General features: G+C 42.3%; 1 protein-coding gene and 1 pseudogene across 1 annotated transcript in view; one reads left to right on the top strand and one right to left on the bottom strand.

The window, feature by feature from the left end:
• Positions 1 to 3,311: 3,311 nt before the first annotated feature.
• Positions 3,312 to 15,719, top strand: part of LOC126187476 (probable 3',5'-cyclic phosphodiesterase pde-5) — a 759,019-nt gene continuing 746,611 nt past the window's right edge. Inside the window, exon 1 of the mRNA XM_049928583.1 lies at positions 3,312 to 3,383. Within this exon, the coding sequence (XP_049784540.1) occupies positions 3,350 to 3,383 (34 nt within the window). The 5' untranslated portion in view covers positions 3,312 to 3,349. The remainder of the gene's footprint in view (positions 3,384 to 15,719) is intronic.
• On the bottom strand, positions 8,298 to 8,415 carry LOC126104036 (5S ribosomal RNA; annotated as a pseudogene).

Genomic DNA, 15,719 nt, shown 5'->3' with positions numbered 1-15,719 from the left:
AAAGAACCAACCTACTGAGGTCATCGGTCCCTAGACTTACACACTACTTAAACTAACTTACGCTAAGAACAACACACACAACCATGCCGGAGGGAAGACTCGAACCTGCGACGGGCGCAGCCGCGCGGACAGTATGTGGCCAAGACCACGCGCCTACCCCACGCGGCTGTTCTCGAGATGTCCCGTGTACTGTTCGGCTCAATAATAATAATATCTTCCGGAAGGAACATGATTTGTTGTAACGATACGATTGTTTAGTGGAAGATTAAACAAGTGATTTGATTCTGTCGCTACCCCGTGCAGACGTCCAGTTCGTTGCTGTAAAGTGGGTGCTCAACGATTGGCGCTCTTGTAAGGTATTCAGTAGTCTCGTAAGATTTTGGTTTCTCAAAAACGCTTGAGGAGTGCACCGTATTAGAGGTTGTAAGTATTACCCGACCACCGTGACCATTATCGGAAACACGCAGTGACGTTACAGTAACGAAGCACAGTGATGACCAAGGAAAACGCATCGCACTGTCAATGATTTCAAGACAGTTGTGCACATACCGCCAAGCCATCCGAAGCGCCCTCACTCCCGTTGTTGTTGTGGTCTTCAGTCCTGAGACTGGTTTGTTGCAGCTCTCCATGCTACTCTATCCTGTGCAAGCTTCTTCATCTCCCAGTACCTACTGCAACCTACATCCTCCTGAATTGGTTTAGTGTATTCATCTCTTGATCTCCGTCTACGATTATTACCCTCCATGCTGCCCTCCAATACTAAATTAGTGATCCCTTGATGCCTCAGAATATGTCCTACCAACCGATCCCTTCTTCTTGTCAAGTTGTGCCACAAATTTCTCTTCTCCCCAATTCTATTCAATACCTCCTCATTAGTTATGTGATCTACCCATCTAATCTTCAGCATTCTTCTGCAGCACCACATTTCGAAAGCTCTTCTTGTCTAAACTATTTATCGTCCATGTTTCACTTCCATACATGGCTACACTCCATAGAAATACTTTCAGAAACGACTTCCTGACACTTAAATCTATACTCGATGTTAACAAATTTCTCTTCTTCAGAAATGCTTTCCTTTCCATTGCCAGTCTACATTTAATATCCTCTCTACTTCGACCATCATCAGTTATTTTGCTCCCCAAACAGCAAATCTCCTTTACTACTTTAAGTGTCTCATTTCCTAATCTAATCCCCTCAACATCATCTGATTTAATTCGACTACATTCCATTATGCTCGTTATGCTTTTGTTGATGTTCATCTTATACCCTCCTTTCAAGACACTGTTGATTCCGTTCAACTGCTCTTCCAAGTACTTTGCTGTATCTGACAGAATTACAATGTCATCGGCAAACCTCAACGTTTTTATTTCTTCTCCATGGATTTTAATACCTACTCCGAATTTTTCTTTTGTTTCCTTTACTGCTTGCTCAATATACAGAGTGAATAACATCTGGGAGAGGCTACAACCCTGTCTCACTCCCTTCCCAACCACTGTTTCCCTTTCGTGCGTCTCGACTCTTATAAGTGCCATCTGGTTTCTCTACAAATTGTAAATAGCCTTTCGCTCCCTGTATTTTACCCCTGCCACCTTTAGAATTTGAAAGAGAGTATTCCAGTCAACATTGTGAAAAGCTTTCTCTAAGTCTACAACTACTAGGAACGTAGGTTTGCCTTTCCTTAATCTTTCTTCTAAGGTGAGTACTGTATTGCCTCATGTGTTCCAATATTTCTAGGGAATCCAAACTGATCTTCCCCGTGGTCGGCTTCTACCAGTTTTTCCATTCGTCTGTAAAGAATTCGCGTTAGTATTTTGCAGCCATGACCGACTGAAAGGCAGGGCCCGGCGCTTGTTGGTGACGTCACGTCCGCTAGGCACGGCGAACGCCAGGTCTGTTGCAGGCAGAAACGCCTGGGCGTGCTTATCACTATAAATCTCTTATTTTTGGACAAAATGTTTGGTATGGTTTTGGATTCTGGAGTTTTATTTAGATATAAGATTTTCTTATTGTGGTAAAGCTATAAATGAAGATCATAGTTCTGTATTACTGAAGCCTGTCGAAACAAACGTAGATCAGTATGAGAAGATGCTTTGCCCCATTGCAAGCTTTGGAAATTTTACATTCAAGTAACTGTATTTACTTGATTCATTTTGTTATCGAAACCTACCCCAACCCCCTTACAATTAACTTGTTTCTTTTATTTATTTATTTAGTTTCGTTTGACATCGTCACTGGAAATGTGAACTTATTTACATGTGTAAATGTCCAACTGTTGCCAGTCATTAGATTACAGTCGTTTTCAACGAAAGAAATTCTAAACAGGAAACAAAATAGCTTCATACATGGAAAATACTGCTGATCTTAACCTTTTTTAAACATGCACATTAGAAAAGATAAATATTGCCCTTTTGCAATTGAAAGGAGAAACTTTATAAGATAAAAAAAAATTTATTTGATAAAACAAGCATCTCTCTTTTGCCTCTTCTTCTGTCCCCCACCCCCTTCCCCAACGTGTACAATCGCCAGATATTTCATTACCATTCAGTGCTCCTCAGCCCATAGTCAACCAAGATATCTAAAGAAGAGCACCAATATGTTCACAGTTTCTTGTAAAAGCAATCCAGTACAAACATAACTTCCTCAGATTTACAAATAAGGTAAAGAAGCACGAATTCTGTTGCTGCTGGACCATGAAGTTGTTTTTGTATGTCAATCCTTAAAACAGGTGGAAATTTAAGTTCAGGAGTACACTATTTGTTAAGAAGTGTAATGAATTGTACAATTGATTGATTGCAGAAATCTCTCAGAACAATGTGTGTCGGTCAACTGCCGCCAATAGTTTCACATTTTCCTGTGTCAGAGAGGGAGACACCACCATTATGAGTATGCATGCAACAGACCTGGCTTTCGCCGTGCCTAGCTGACGTGATGTCACGAACAAGCGCCGAGGCCTTCCTTTAAGTCGGTGTTGCTTCTACCAGGTAGAACAATATTGTGGTTGAGGAATATGTTCTGCAGTCGTGATAAAGGTGAGCAAAATCAATGACTCCCATTGTATGGCGGGATCACTTGCAGGCATACAGTCGCGCCACGGATCAAAGTGGCAAACGTGAAGGAGTGGCCACAAAGGGCTATCCAGGCAGGGACTGACTGTCTGCAGGCGTTGCAAGACAGCCCGGCGCGGCGCGGTGCCACTTGCCCAGATAAGTGTCGCGGGTGTTTGTAAACGCGGTGCGCGCGCATGCGCAGAGGCCGCGCGGCTGATAGCCGTCCGCGCGGCGCGGCGTCGCGCACAGTGGTGGCCCGGCGCTGGCAGCGCTCGCGACGGCCCAGCGGGCAGGCGGCAGACATGTGGAGCGCGCTCGTCGCCCGCATCTGGCGCGGTACGTAGCCGCCGCTCCCGCCACAGTAGCTGACACCGGAAAGAGGCGCCACAACCAGTCAATGTTTCGTGCAGTTACGACCTACACGGGCGTAATTCGGCTCAGGCTTAACTCCGTACTCACACATCGTGCACTATCTATGTAATCTCCGGTTTGTTTCAAACACATTGCTCATATACGGTCAACGAAACTCATCAGTAACTCAGTTCGCGGGGACGACAGCGCGAATGAGCACGCCGGTTTCTGCAGAACACAATTTTCTCTTGACTTACATAAACATATTTCAACATAATTGTGCCATCATTCCGTCTTCGTTTCATATCTGAAAAGTGCAAATATTTTGGGACGATTATAATTTGAAGCAAAATTTATCGTACACTTCTGTTACTATCGTCTTTCTTTTATACCTTAACAGTTTTTCGTAACTGTGAAACATCTTACTCATTTGGCTGGGTAGCATGTCATCTACGTTTCTAAACTGAGTCTGCTGTATGAGAACTTTGTGGACATATTTAAAACTTTCCATAAGGCTTTCTACTCCTCGAGTACACTGAGTACCATCCATGTAAACACATGCACAGCTGCTGTTCAACTTCATTTTCGTACGAACAACATGCGTGGATAACACAGACAAGAGAGACCTGTTTTGTTAAAAGAGGTAGACTCAGTTCCTGCCTATAGGCAAGATCAATGTTATTTATTTTATCCACGATGTTTTGATGATGTAAATACTTCAATGAGGTTTCGGATGTGTGGAGTTCACGATGTTTTTGTCAAATGTTGAATGTGTTTTACATGTTGTCAGACATATTATACAAAAAGAATCCCGCGTCATATTAAACACATACATTCTTTCATGAACTACCACAGTATCTGTTCTGATATGTGTAGCTTTTTCGCAAAATGTTTGAGTTCATAAAATATAGCAGCAAACTATGAAGTTCACAGTGCCTAACCACAGGTAAACAATGCTGTTCATGTGAGAAGGGGCAAAATCAATATTATTTATCACATCAGGTAGCGTTCATTTCATGTAATTTAAATTACATGTTACCCTCTTTAATTGTGAACAAATAAATGTGTCCAAGACAAATTTATTGAAATGTTGTGGTATATGTAATTAGATTTTATCTGTCTGTAATATGAAACACTTTCATTTGTTTATAAAACGTAAGGAACAATATGTTTTTGCACGATAAATGTACACTGATTTCAAAACTAGGCTTCTCCACAATATATTTATGTACATTGATGTTATTTTTAAAACGAAATATTGATTGGTTGTCACGTTCCTTTTGTCATTATTATGATACTAAACAGTAACGCAGGTATTCATTATGATTAAAATAATTTTTTAGTTAATGTATGGACAAAGAAAAAGACTGCCTTTTAAATTGCTTGTATGTGTACTTATGTTTATTTTCAAAAAGCCTGATGTTAACGTTGCTTGTTTTCGCCACGTTACAAGAATTCCTACAAGACTTTTCAGAAACTTCAGGGCTTGTTAAAAAGTTCGAATGTTACCTCCCGTAGTATCAGAAACCTGTTATACTGTGTGTGCTTGTGCGTGTGCGTAATCCGCGCGTGTTCTAGATTAGGAATTTAAACGCTTAGTGTCAATGATTTAAAATATATGTTGTGCTGCATAATTCTCAAAAATAATAATAAAATTACTTGATACGTATGATCAGCATTCTACAGGGGTTTGTTATGCTGCGTTGTGGTGTCGATTGTTATTCTATGTTTTAGACAGAACACCGCCTTCTCGATTACAGTGAATTGAAATGAATAAACACGTGTTTTTTAACTTAAATCTAGGAATTCCAAGAAAGAAGTAGTGGGAAAGAGGTAGAAAAACTAATATATCACTATGTCGGTATCTGAACACACAAAGGCAGCAAAATCGTAATACCGAAGGAACAAAATTCTTAAAAGAAGACCTTTGAGAACACCTGGAGACTGGCCAAAGAGTATAAATTTACTGATGTTTTGCCTATGTTATTTTCTTAGCATCTATATACAAACGAGTTTGTAGCAGTGCCGGAAGTACTGACATTTTCTTCAATATGTATTTGCATACACGCAAACTGTCTGTTTAATTGTACCTCGCTTTAAAATGCACGCTTTGCGGTTAATTGAGTACCGTAAAACTTAAATGAGCACTCAATTTTAATACACTACTGCCGTTTCGAAACTCATCGAACGTAGAAATCATACTTCGTCGCGATTATGACGACGCGCGGGGTAGCTCCGCTGTCTTAGGCGCCTTGCCACGGTTCGCGCGACTCCCCCCGTCGGAGGTTCGAGTCCTCCTCGGGCTTGGGTGTATGTGTTGTCCTTAGCGTAAGTTAGTTTAAGTATTGTGTAAGTTTAGGGACCGATGACCTCAGCAATTTGGTCCCATAGGAACTTACCGTCACCATGGATCATTCTGATCCAAAACATTATGTTTTTCTAAGTAGAACTTATGTTTCTACGTTGCTCCTACTCCCCGGGAACGATATACTAACTTACGAGTACATTTTCTTCTTTGATTTTTTATAGAAAAATCAGAACTCCATTACTGGTAATGTAACAATCATCTTTGACACTGCCGTATCAGAACAGTACTAAGGTACTGTAGACGTTTATTGTGAGTATACTCCTTCCTGGTAGCAGAAAATTCCGTCTTTCTAATAGGAAAATGTGATCTTTTTGTTGACCATCCTTTTATGCAAATAAATAGTCAAGACTTATTGCCGATGATACGCTCTTAATTTTGGTATGTAATACTACACGTACAGGCCATGTTTTATGATTTGCTCGTGATACTGGTCCGTCTTATCGCGTACTGTTACACAGTAAGGATGGAGCAAAAAGAAGGAAGGAAGGAAGGAAGATTAGAGATTAATGTTCGTTAACAGCGCAGTCATTAGAGACGGAGTATAAGCTCACATTACGGGAGGATGGGGAAGGAAATCGGTCGTGTCGTGTCCGTTTCAAAGGAACCATCCCGGCATTTGACTGGAGCGATTCAGAAAAATAACTGGAAACCTAAATATGGATGGCCGGACGATGTTCTCCAGAATGAGTGTCCACTGTTGCTAACCACGACGAGTAAGAAGACAAATCATCAAGTATACAAGCTAGCGTTTCACGCCCACGGGCGACGACGGTACATGCTAGTGCAAAAAATGTTCAAATGTGTGTGAAATCTTATGGGACTTAACTGCTAAGGTCATCAGTCCTTAAGCTTACACACTACTTAACCTAAATTATCCTAAGAACAGACACACACACACACACACACACACACCCATGCCCGAGGGAGGACTCGAACTTTCACTGGGACCAGGCATGCTAATGGAATGGCCCTCGAGCTACAGGTAGCTGGCTAGAATCGTGGTGTTCGAAGAAATTTACATCATCAGCTGCTGGCCGACGACGGAAGAAACAGTTGCGTCACAAACTTCCTGACCACCAGATTGTGTGCCATTGTCTTGAGTCACAAACCTCACCACAGACTTTCACTGTTTAAAAGTGAAAGCAGAAAGGGGACGTAAGTTAGGCGTACGCCTTGATTGTATTCGAAGGCAGCAAACTGTATGGCGATTTTCCCCCTTCCATCGACATCTCTTCATCAGGTACATGACACCACGCTCTATGCACATTAATCGCAGTTCCCTACGTTAGACGACACTGCAATATGCGGAATTTGTGGAGCTAAGGAGAACCTTTAAGACTGAATCAGTTCGCTAGATTACATTAATATAAACAGTCTCATACGAAATTCATTAAATGTATTCGCAGTTGCGAATATGGACGACCGTCAGCTGTAGAACGGAATGACAACAATGAACATTTGTGCCAGACCAGTACTCGAACTCGGATTTCTCTCTTATCGTGAGCGGTCGCCTTATCCGTGTACGACTTAAGACCAGACCCAAACTCATTTTACGTCAACCATGCTCCTCATGTGATATTTACTTGTTTTACCTGCTGTAGATGGGTCTGGTTTAACTCTGAGAATCTAGCGTTCACAATAATACGAGCCCCTTACCCCTTTAAAATAGTTCAAATGGCTCTGAGCATTATGGCACTTAACTTCTGAGATCATCAGTCCCCTAGAACTTAAAACTAATTAAACCCAACTAACCTAAGGACATGACACACATCCATGTCCGAGGCAGGATTCGAACCTGGGACCGGAGCGGTCACACGGTTCCAGACTGCAGCACCTAGAACCGCTCGGCCACCCCGGCCGGCCTCTCACCCCTATAAGATTGAGGGGATGGGGGGTGGGAGGGGTGGTTGGGGCGAGGGAATGTAGTGGCTGTAAACAAGTAGTGTTAAACTGTGCTTTATTCAAACCTTTGATGCTGGTGCTCGATGGAAAGTTTAGAAGCTCTCAGCACTGCACAAGGATGGAGTTGATATCGATATTTTGTTTCTGTTAGTTCATTATGCATAATGAAGTGTACGTCAAGTGTTAAGTTGATCTGCAGAGTATTTTTGTTTGAACAGATTTTTTAGATGGTTTACGTTGTATGTATCATTCAAATGGATAAACTGATTCTGAGCCTTCTTAAAATTGTTTGTTTCGGATAATTTATCGCCACAGGTTTCTTTGGAGACTGCTCATTCGTTTCCGCGTGAACAATTGCAGACGAAAGTACTGCGAAAATATGCGATATGGTTAGGAACGATGGTCGATTAAAACTCCTCTCTTCGTCGGGACAGGTCTTGGAAGGCCCAACGGCACCGACCGGCCGCCGTGTCATCCTCTCAGCTGAGGGGCGTCACTGAATGCGGATACGGAGGTGCATGTGGTCAGCACACCGCTCTCCCGGCCGTTGTCAGTTTTCGTGACGGAGCCGCTACTTGTCAATCAAGTAGTTCCTCAGTTTGCCTCACAAGGGCTGAGTGCACCCCGCTTGCCAACAGCGCTCGGCAGACCGGACGGTCACCCATCCAACTGCTAGCCCAGCCCGACAGCGCTTAACTTCGGTGATCTGACGGGAACCGGTGTTAACACCGCGGCAAGTCCGTTGGCATGGTCGATTAAGGGTGTATGAAATACCTAAATGTCATAACTACATCAGAAAAAAATCTAACTGTTCATTTTTTTCTGAAGAATCAGCGATGAGAGAGCTGTGTGTTATATGAGTACACCACTTATCAAATCCTGTCCATAACTGAATCCTGGTGGAAGCCGATTGTAGTGCGTTGGGAAAGGCGAATGAAGTTCTTTATTATTGTTGGCCTTCGGGACGAGGGGAGAAAATCTCCGAGACGTCAAAGCCGGGCACCTTCGGTTAGCAGTCCGCCGTGCTGGCCGCGAATAAAATTTCAAATGCCGGAACGTTAAGACAGTTTTTCCTGGAATGCTAAAGAGATTCTTCTTATTTCCTTTCAAAGGGTTAAAAATAATTGGAAAATACTAGGCAGGGCTGCTGGACGAACTGTATGAAAGAGTACTTGAGAAGCACCCAACACTGAAGAAAAAAAGTTACCAGTATATTGAATCTGTCCACAGAAGAGCTATGATAATAGTTAGACTCAATAATTTGAAGCACAGTTTGTTGGTACACCCATCCTGCTCACCAGATTTGGCTCATTCTGAATTCAACTTCCACAAAATTTGTGGTTGTAAATCTTTTGTGTCGTGAGGAAGTTATGCCAACTGTAGCTGTGTATTTTGCAGGCTGTTCAGAAATACGAGTCGTTGGTGTAATCTACTTAGAAGATAAACTTGGACAGAGAAATCTGATCTGAATGGATACAGCGTTGAAAAATTAGTGGTCGTCTTACCTCAGTACTAAATCCTTCCTCAGTTAAGGACATAATTTTTCACATTGCTGTCGTGCGTAGAGCTGACAATACTTTGACGCCTTATTGGTTGGACGTCTCCTACTAATTCGCGCTCGATGACAAATCATTGGAGCTTCACGGGAATAACCAAACTAAACAGTCAATAGATAGGAAAACGCCAGCGAAGAATTAAATTAGCTTATCAGTGTGTCTCTCACGGGAATACATTGGAAAAAGAATTAATATATATTAATTGACTTAGTCTGCTTCATTTTGCTGACAGTCAACTTAGACATGCTTTGCATGACCGAGCTAGTTAATTCATAGTTCTGCGTTGGCACTCGATTCCGAAGTAACCGGTTCGAATTCTGCTGATCGAAGAAATTTTCACCTCCAGTATTTGGCCAACTTGGTTGGGAAAGGTGATGGCGCGAAGTTCATATGATCAACAGCATTTGCGCCAACGTTCTGTATTAAATTAGGAACCCCCGTTCAATGTCTCATCAAGTGAGAGTATGTGATACTTTTGGTGGTGATCCGTTCTTCAGTTGTGCCCGTTAAGCTCGGCGTCCCCCTTGGTTGTTCCGGATAGGAGTAGCGTGTGTGCCACCACCAGGTTGCAGGCCCTTCTTTTTCTGATCATCGTACAACAAAAACATGACACACAGTATACACTCCCATTTTAGTCACGTACAGGCAAGAGGTATACTTGAGACACGACTCTCATACACGGCGTAAGAACAGCGCATTGTGCGCCCAGGAAGAAATCTCTTCCTGATAATGCGACTGAAAAACCACTCCGCGCATACCAGCCAACTGTGCAGTACGAGTCTCTATTTTACGTAGACCACATGTAGCAACAGTTTTCCTCAAGGAAGTGGGTGATTTGTGCGTTTTAGTGTTAAAGCTGGCACTAACAGAGAAGTCAGAGTACGGTAGGAGATTGAGCGAAGAATTTAAGTGGAAAGCAAATTCTACTGTTCTATTTCATTAGCTACAAAAATGATATAAAAGGACATAGATCTAACAAAAACTTGATAAAAGGACGTACCAGCAAATCCGGATCATCTCTCGGTAAAGCGACAGTAAGTCCTCTGTAAAAGACAATTAGAGAGAAGGTGGAACTGCAAGATCGGTTCATAATTATGAGTGGAATCAAGCGAATACGAGACAGATGGAAAGAAAACAAGTAAACTGTTTATGATTTCAAAAGTAATCGCGATAACCGTCAACACGTATTCCACTGTGAGACAAGACGGTCAGCGCCTTCATGGAAAAATGACTGCAATTGCCTACGGAACCATGATTGTACCCTGGTGTGTATCTCTTTGTTCGACGCAAATCGACAAACACTCTTCAGGGGTCCAAAAATATGAAAATTTCATGGGGAGCGACCTGGACTTTATCGATGATGTGTGAGGTCTTAAAACCGAAAATTTTATAGCGTAGTCGAAACAACGTGTACAACATGTAGGTGGACCTTGTCCTGCAACTCAGTAATGCCGTCCGTCAACAATGCTGGGCGTTTAGTCTTGATGACACAGCACCTCAGCTTTTGAAAAGTGTCAATGTACCGCTTTGCATTAATTGAAGGGCCCATGAAGTCGAAATGGCGAGGAATTTTGACGGATAGCATCATTCAGTTGCAGGATAATGTTCGCCATCGTGTTGTCAGGGTTGTTTCGCTGCGCTGCAGCAGTTTCGCTGGCAAGCCCTTACACATCCTACATACAGTCCCGATCTCGCCCCCAAGTGGTTTCAGTGTTTTTGGAGCACTGAAGGAAGACATTCGCGGCCGTCGATATGCTTCTAGGGAGGAGGTGCAGCCTGTGTATAATCAAGGTTCCGTAGGCGACCGCAAACATTTTACCATGAAGGCACTGACCATCTTGTCTCACAATCAGATAAATGTATTAACAGTTTTGCTGATTACTTTTGAAACAACAAACAAGTTATTTATTATCCCTCTCGTATTCACTTCACTTCCCCACATATACGGCTACATACGAGAAAGGGGCAGTAAAATGTCAATTAAACTGCTTGTATTAATACTGCTAATTTACAACAACGGCTGAGTTCTCTACTTGTGTGAAACACTTTGCCGTCCGCACGTCGCGTACAAATTTATTCGCTTGGCACCGGCAGCGCTAATTCGGATTACTTGGCTTGTCGCCGGCCGCTTGTCAGCTTTCCGTTGATGGCACGCTTCAATCACGTTGACCTTTGCATGCTTTAATTTTTCCATGAATCCTCTAATTTTTCGTATCGTTCCACAAAATCGAATTTTCTTTTCAAGTAACTTCTTTGCAAGTTCTACACTGTTATAATAATTATCCATGCAGAGGTGATAGCACTTTCCATAAGAAGATGTCAATAGTTCTATCACTGGTTTTGCTAAAGGTTGTCCAGCGGAGTAATATATATTGAATGAGGAAATGTATCCCGTATTCGATCACACAGCGTCCGAATGAGTATGCCATATTTCGTAATTTTCGACGGGTTATAAACATTAAAATTTAACTGTCCATGCCAAGGTATCATTCATTCATCAATTGAGATGTTTTGACTTAGATTAAATGTTTCTTTAAACTTTTTGGAAAAATAATCAATTACGAATTGCACTTTGAAAAGCCGGTCGGCATTATCTGGCTTATTGTTGTTGTCGAAAAAATGTAAAAATGATAATATTTGTCTGAATCGGTTGCGGTACATCGTTTTACAAAATATCGTTGTATCTATCAACGGATTCATTGACCAGTAATCATCGATCCTTGCTTTTATTACAATTCCCGTAAGGATAGCAAGCCCAAACCATTTTCTAAGCTCGTGTCCCGTAACGTAGACAAATTTGTCATTTATTTTATCCAGTTTCCTTCTATTGCAATTTTGACTGTAATACTTGTTGGTTTCGTTACAAATATATTCAAATACATCGTTCCCAATATATAATTATACGATATCCACGACGCTCTGTGTATCTTTGGGAAATATGTGTGGACCCGGAGGTCCTTCAAATTTATTATTGGTCCTCAGTAAATCATAGTCTGTCTTCTTCGTCTGATTCATCCGAATCAGTTGGCAACCGTAGCGTTCGCCGAATTCTTCTTGGACGTATTTCGCTATCTTCCGACAATTCTGCTTCATTTTCTTTTTTTTTATATCCAATTTCTTCTTCCCAATTGGCCAAGTCGTCCGGAACGTCCTACAAGACGTCCGCGCATACATCGTAAATAATCGTATCGTCTCTATCGTCTGCCATGATGAAAGTGCACAAGTACTTATAAAGACAAAAAACGTGACGTGTGTAGCTTATTGTTACCCAAACAAAACACCAACAGAATGAAAAAGATACTAAAGTGCTGTCACCGACCACTGCGCGGTACTATGCTCACGACACCACTGTGGTGTCGCCGGACCGCAAAGTGTTAAGTGATGCAATGTTAATCTTCCTTTTCGGTAAATGGTTGCGAAGCACTTCACAGTCGAAATGACTTAAGCGTTTGCCAGTACTTTTTCTACATCTGCTGGAATGTTGTTATAGTTGCTCTGAAACGAACCCCTTTAAGATCGACGAAACCCTTGGCCCTTCTCCTTAGAAACTAGCGGAATACTTGTTTGCTGTTGTGAGAGGTAATGTGCCAATGTTTAAGTTAGACTGTAACAGTGGCCTCCTCCATGTGGTTGCAATATCCTGCTTATGGAGTAAGTACGAATGTGCGACTCTACTAGATAATAGCTATTGATGCCGACAGAGACCAGTATTTTAGACCCAAAACACTAGCGACAATATAGAACGCAGACAAACAAAGGAAACACAAAACTGTCATACTAGGTTTTCCATATCTTTATCCAAACAACAAGGGAACAAGGGAACAACTGACAGGAATGGGGGAAAGAAATACAGTAGAAGAAGAATGGGTAGCTCTGAGGGATGAAGTAGTGAAGGCAGCAGAGGACCAAGTAGGTAAAAAGACTATGGCTAGTAGAAATCCTTGGGTAACAGAAGATATATTGAATTTAACTAGTGAAAGGAGAAAATACAAAAAATGCAGTAAATGAAGCAGGCAAAAAGGAATATAAACGTCTCAAAAATGAGATCGACAGGAAGTGCAAAATGGCTAAGCAGGGATGGCTAGAGGACAAATGTAAAGATTTAGAGGCTTATCTCACTAGGGGTAAGATAGATACTGCCTACAGGAAGATTAAAGAGACTTTTGGAGATAAGAGAACCACTTGCATGAAAATCAAAAGCTCAGATAGAAACCCACTTCTAAGCAAAGAAGGGAAAGCAGAAAGGTGGAAGGAGTATATAGAAGGTCTATACAAGGGCGATGTACTTGAGGACAATATTATGGAAATGGAAGAGGATGTAGATGAAGATGAAATGGGAGATACGATACTGCGTGAAGAGTTTGACAGAGCACTGAAAGACCTGAGTCGAAACAAGGTCCCGGGAGTAGACAACATTCCATTAGAACTACTGATGGCCTTGGGAGAGCCAGTCCTGAGTTCCTAGATAACAGGACGCAGCATGTTATTCTCAATGGAGAGAAGTCTTCCGAAGTAAGAGTAATTTCAGGTGTGCCGCAGGGGAGTGTCATAGGACCGTTGCTATTCACAATATACATAAATGACCTGGTGGATGACATCGGAAGTTCACTGAGGCTTTTTGCAGATGATGCTGTGGTGTATCGAGAGGTTGTAACAATGGAAAATTGTACTGAAATGCAGGAGGATCTGCAGCGAATTGACGCATGGTGCAGGGAATGGCAATTGAATCTCAATGTAGACAAGTGTAATGTGCTGCGAATACACAGAAAGATAGATCCTTTATCATTTAGCTACAAAATAGCAGGTCAGCAACTGGAAGCAGTTAATACCATAAATTATCTGGGAGTACGCATTAGGAGTGATTTAAAATGGAATGATCATATAATGTTGATTGTCGGTAAAGCAGATGCCAGACTGAGATTCATTGGAAGAATCCTAAGGAAATGCAATCCGAAAACAAAGGAAGTAGGTTACAGTACGCTTGTTCGCCCACTGCTTGAATACTGCTCAGCAGTGTGGGATCCGTACCAGATAGGGTTGATACAAGACATAGAGAAGATCCAACAGAGAGCAGCGCGCTTCGTTACAGGATCATTTAGTAATCGCGAAAGCGTTACGGAGATGATAGATAAACTCCAGTGGAAGACTCTGCAGGAGAGACGCTCAGTAGCTCGGTACGGGCTTTTGTCAAAGTTTCGAGAACATACCTTCACCGAAGAGTCAAGCAGTATATTGCTCCCTCCTACGTATATCTCGCGAAGAGACCATGAGGATAAAATCAGAGAGATTAGAGCCCACACAGAGGCATACCGACAATCCTTCTTTCCACGAACAATACGAGACTGGAATAGAAGGGAGAACCGATAGAGGTACTGAAGGTACCCTCCGCCACACACCGTCAGGTGGCTTGCGGAGTATGGATGTAGATGTAGATGAACTCTAGCATCTGATGAGCAATATGTATGAGACAGGCGAAATACCCTCAGACTTCAAGAAGAATATAATAATTCCAATCCCAAAGAAAGCAGGTGTTGACAGATGTGAAAATTACCGAACTATCAGGTTAATAAGTCACAGCTGTAAAATACTACACGAATTCTTTACAGACGAATGGAAAAACCAGTAGAAGCCGACCTCGGGGAAGATCAGTTTGGATTCCGTAGAAATATTGGAACACGTGAGGCACTACTGACCTTACGACTTATCTTAGAAGAAAGATTAAGGAAAGGCAAACGTACGTTTCTAGCATTTGTAGACTTAGAGAAAGCTTTTGACAATGTTGACTGGAATACTCTCTTTCAAATTCTAAAGGTGGCAGGGGTAAAATACAGGGAGCGAAAGGCTATTTACAATTTGTACAGAAACCAGATGGCAGTTATAAGAGTCGAGAGTCATGAGAGGGTATCAGTGGTTGGGAAGGGAGTGAGACAGGGTTGTAGCCTCTCCCCGATGTTATTCAATCTGTATATTGAGCAGGCAGTAAAGGAAACAAAAGAAAAGAGACAGGGTTGTAGCCTCTCCCCGATGTTATTCAATCTGTATATTGAGCAAGCAGTAAAGGAAACAAAAGAAAAATTCGGAGTAGGTATTAAAATCCATGGAGACGAAATAAAGACTTTGAGGTTCGCCGATGACATCGTAATTCTATAAGAGACAGCAAAGGACTTGGAGAAGTTGAACGGAATGGACAGTGGTTGGTTGGTTGGTTTGGGGAAGGAGACCAGACAGCGTGGTCATCGGTCTCATCGGATTAGGGAAGGATGGGGAAGGAAGTCGGCCGTGCCCTTTCAGAGGAACCATCCCGGCATTGGCCTGGAGTGATTTAGGGAAATCTACATCTACATCTACATCTACATCCATACTCCGCAAGCCACCTGACGGTGTGTGGCGGAGGGTACCCTCAGTACCTCTACCGGTTCTCCCTTCTATTCCAGTCTCGTATTGTTCGTGGAAAGAAGGATTGTCGGTATGCCTCTGTGTGGGCTCTAATCTCTC

This window comes from Schistocerca cancellata, chromosome 1 (genome assembly GCF_023864275.1).
Source record: "Schistocerca cancellata isolate TAMUIC-IGC-003103 chromosome 1, iqSchCanc2.1, whole genome shotgun sequence".
In the NCBI taxonomy this organism is placed as follows: domain Eukaryota; kingdom Metazoa; phylum Arthropoda; class Insecta; order Orthoptera; family Acrididae; genus Schistocerca; species Schistocerca cancellata.
This window is presented reverse-complemented; position numbering and strand designations above follow the sequence as displayed.